Genomic DNA, 4495 nt, shown 5'->3' with positions numbered 1-4495 from the left:
GTACATACAAGTAAGCATACTCACACACACACACAAGCACATGCACATAAGGCTGTTGCCATGACATATGACTAGTCATTACGGAGGGATTAGCCAAGTACATGACATGAAAAAAATAGCCGCCGATGAAATTCGCACTCACACACTTACTTTTATTATTCCATCAACTTCAAAGCACTCTAAAGACAAACTAAATATTTTTCAGTATGCTAAGTATTTTCTCACTGTGTAACATTCAACAACACATCTATGTTAGTGTGTATGTATTTGCAGCTGCTTTTTGTTGTTCTGTGTCGTGTTATTTTTTGGCATTCAAATAAGTATGTCAGAGTCTTCGTTATTATGCCGCCTTCAAGTGACCCTTTTCTTATGCTTGAAAACATAACATTTCAACAACAACAATTAGAAGTATGTGGAGAAAATCAACGTGTAGAAAAACAAGGACATTAGTAAAATGATGACAACGTCGTAAGCCGATAGCAAATCAGCAAAAAAAGGGAAATAAACAACACCAAATTAATGGACGTGCATCAAGCTTACAGATAAGAGTGCCTGTGTAGTGGTAAGATAGAACCCACGTATGTAAATTACACAGTCATGCATGGCTTGGAGGGGTAGGTTTTGTAACGCTGTGTAGTCCACTAAGAAAAAAAGCACAGAAACTTAGAAGTAACAAGTAATTTATAAATAAACTTTAAAGACAAGCTTTTATTAGCGACTAATAAAAAAAAATCGATCCCACCACCTCCTAACGACTGAATGCTTTGCGGAGTTATTTCTTTCTATTTAAGTAATCAGTGCCAGGTTGACAGAGCTTTGCGTGGAATGCATAACTTTTTAAACTTGTCAAGGTTTGGGTATCAAATACTGGTATTTGCATAGTTTAAAAAATATATATATTTTCGAAATAAAAAAAAAAAAATTGGATTTTGATATGTAAATTTTTTAGTTTAAGGTTTAGGTGGCAACACTATTTAGACATACGCGGCGATGAGAAGTACACATGTTGAGCGTATATGCACTTTGTATACATACATACAAAAATATGCCAAATACATTTTGCACCATGCAAGGGCAACATTTTTTGGTAGAAACGAAATCACCATTAATAACCACAGGCTCTTAATAATATTTGAGCAGAAAATAACAAGCAATTTTTTCTCTTTGTTTTTAGATATATATTTATAAAAACCAATGTCAACATTTAAATTACCAACGCAAAAAGGAAGACCCAATGACCAAAGAAAATCTCACAAAGTTCCATAAAGGTTCATAAAATTTCGAAGTTCCATAAGAAAGTCGTAAAATGCCGAAAAGTTCCTATCGAATATTATGAAATCTTGGAAGGTCTTAGAAACCTTCAATTTTAACCCAAAAAAACCTAGGAATATTTTCGAAAAAATTACAAAACTTTTAAAATTTTATTAGCTCTGAATAAAGAAGCTCCGGTAAAGTAAATCTAAAAATTAAACTATAAAAGAAAAATAATAATAAAAAATTAAAATAAAACAAATATATTTCCTTTTAAAACCATAAAATACAAAAATTATAAGACAATGACATTAACAAAACAAATTAATTCTAAAAATTTAATTACATTTAAAAAATGTATATTTTTTCTTTTTTAATCAATAAAATTTAAAAATTAGCAGAAAACTTAAAACAAAAATAATTGAAAGAAGAAAAAAGTAAGCTCCTAGAGTTTAATGAAATATATTAAATAAAACTAAATAAAAGGAACGCTTGCGTTTTCCCGCTCGGCCATTGCGACTAGCTTTTCAACATGAGTGGTGAGAATGAAAGAGCTTCTTTTCTAAGACTTTTATGCTAGAATAACAAAAAGCCTTGGAACTATCTTGCCATCTCTCTTTTTTATCGTCTTACAAAAGACTTTTTAATATCTTAGCCCGAATTGCCCTAATAATCCTTTTGCAGGTTTAAATAAAAGGTGGTCAATAAACAGTTAAGTTAGACCTCCAAACCAAACTTGTCATGCGTTCAGCGATTTTTGGGGTTCAGTAGACACATTTTTGATGATTTTCAAAAAATAAATTCCTAAAAAAATACTTTTGCCTTGATGAGTTCAGCACCGCAGCCACTGCGTCCCTGATCGTGTAAATGCCGGCGGCTTTGTTTTATAAATATTTTATTTTAAATTTTTTTATCGAAGTTCAATAATTTTTCGTTTTTTTCGCTTTTTTTTTGGTAAAATCTTGGTCGACTATGAGTATTTTGTACATATTTATTTATGCCTGCACTGTAATTCTAGAAGGTGAGTAGTTAGTTGAGCTGAATTAGGTATGTAATTAATTATGCTCGCTCCTACTGATGATTATTCGCTAATGCGATAACTATCCCCCAAGCATACAAAATACATGCATTGCATTATCACAGCGCAATAATAAGAAGAATAAAGCAAAAAAAAAAAATCGGCAAGCAAAGCAGCGAGCAGCCGAAGGGAAAATATATGTATGCTTGTCCAACAACCCAGCGCCTGTGTGTGAACAATAACATTATGAGTGTGGGGACAGCATACATAATTAATTTGGGCATACATACGTCACGTAAATAACATTAAGCGCAGCCAGCGTCGAAAGCGCAAATAAAAAAAAAATAAATAAAAGATTACATTCATATGCCAAAAATAATGTTTTCGGCATGAAACGCGTAATCAAGAGCCCAAAGGCAGCACGCGGTTAAATTATAGTTAATATATAGTAAGATATGATAATTTAAGCCGCGCTAGCCGTATTACGAGAATATAGAACCAATATACCTGTGCGCTAAAATACAAGTATTTAGTATAAAAGCTAAAACCAAATCAATTCGCAGCGACAGACACAGCAGCAACGTCGCGGCTGAAACTTGGAACTTCACCGCAGGCAGCCAAGTTCGGTGCACAAACAAAAAACGAAACCACTTCACAATGTTCAAACCACTCATCGCTCTTCTATTGCTGGCCACGCTCTGCGCCGCCGAAGCGCCGACGCGTTTCCGCATAGCTGCGCGCCGTCCTAGTGTCGCTCGTGGCCGTTTCCTTGCGCGCCAACAGGCAGTGCCTGCTCCTGCGCCACCCGCACCTACTGGCTATCCAGCCGCCGGTGTGACACCTGAAATTCCCTTCGACTTGCCGCCATCATCAACAAACAAGCCAGATGTGACCTACTTGCCCCCGGATAGCACCTATGGCCCGCCAACACAGCCGGAAGCTACTTACGGTCCGCCAGCACCGCACAGCACCTACGGACCGCCAACAGCAGCCGCTGTGACACCAGATGCTGTTTACGGTCCGCCTGAGAACACCTACTTACCACCAGAGCAAAGTGTCACTGCACGCGATGTGGATTTAGAAGTTGACGAAGAGGAGGCCACAGTGGATGAGCAGCAGCCAAGTGAACCGCAACCGGAAGTAAGAGATCAACACAAGGAGGAGGAGCCCGCTGAGGAAGAGGGCGAGGAGATTTTCGTCGCCGTCGCCGATGATGGTAGCGTCATTGCGGTCAGCAACTCATTCGACGCACAGGGCACTAACGATGATGCTGACAACAAGGCAGCACAACAGCCAGCGCGTTTAGTTTTCCAACGTTTCCCACAAGGTAGACGCCGTGCGCCAGCTGACTTGCCTGTACCAGCGCATTTAATTAAGCAGCGTCGTGTAAGGCCAGCAAAATTTCAATTACTACAGCGTGCGCAACAGCAGGCACAGCCACAAGGGTTCCCGTTCGCCGCGCGCTACACCGGCTGGTAAATTCTGTAAGTGCTGAATGGTGACATTACAAACATATGTAAGAGTGCACGCGTTTGGATAAATGGGAATTCGGTTGCAATGTTAGTTAAATTTTGTTTAAATTTTGGTAGACAATATTTTTTTAGAAAATAAATTTCAATAATTTTTAAAATTAAATCTTTTGTTTTCTTTGCATTTGCAGAGTTGGCTATTGAACTGCCTAAGAGTATGCAACTTAAGACGCTTAGCATCTATTTTCTTCTTTTTTTTTGGTATGCACTGCTCAAACGGCAATATTTGATATGTAGTTTGTTTAAGAAGTTGCAAATCGTAAAATGGTTCAAGAATATTGTAAAAAAATATGCTTTCCTAGAATATAAGCCTATTTCGTTTTAATAGCCTATTAGAAAGGAAAGGAAAAAGAAGCTCGAAGATATCTGTATGCAGCTAATCAGTACCCTTACACTACCCCTACAAACACCAGTTTTAGCAAAATCTCGTATCTTTGCGAAAAACCTCAAAGAGTACTGGAGATAAAGAACTCCGCAACAAAAAGGTTAATATTAGCCTGGTTTCTGTCAGAACGAAGCAGCCATAATCCAATTGCGAACTCGTAATGCAGACAGATTCAGATTTGATCCTGAATCCCGAAGTATTGTGGTGATAAATACTTATTTTTACTTATTTTCCGGCCATCAGAGGTAGCCTTGTGGTATATACTTTCCTCAATTTTAGTCATTGCTTACTAAAATGATGTGCTTACCTCCT

At 37.5% G+C, this 4495-nt stretch overlaps 1 protein-coding gene across 1 annotated transcript; it reads left to right on the top strand.

The window, feature by feature from the left end:
* The first annotated feature begins 2774 nt into the window (after positions 1 to 2774).
* On the top strand, positions 2775 to 3748 carry LOC108382982 (DNA translocase FtsK 1-like). The gene has a single exon (XM_017639357.1). It carries the CDS (start codon positions 2927 to 2929, stop codon positions 3746 to 3748), a length of 822 nt encoding a protein of 273 aa, XP_017494846.1. The 5' UTR covers positions 2775 to 2926.
* The last annotated feature ends 747 nt before the right edge of the window (positions 3749 to 4495 follow it).

The sequence above is a fragment of the Rhagoletis zephyria genome, unplaced genomic scaffold (assembly GCF_001687245.7).
Source record: "Rhagoletis zephyria isolate East Lansing unplaced genomic scaffold, Rhagoletis_zephyria_1.1 Rzeph_scaffold_29894, whole genome shotgun sequence".
NCBI classification, from domain to species: domain Eukaryota; kingdom Metazoa; phylum Arthropoda; class Insecta; order Diptera; family Tephritidae; genus Rhagoletis; species Rhagoletis zephyria.
The sequence above is the reverse complement of the archived record's forward strand: the minus strand, read 5'-3'. Positions and strand labels throughout refer to the sequence as shown.

Coding starts and splice junctions, on each gene's coding strand:
- LOC108382982 (XM_017639357.1), top strand. CDS start 2,927: ATGTTCAAACCACTCATCGCTCTTCTATTGCTGGCCACGCTCTGCGCC.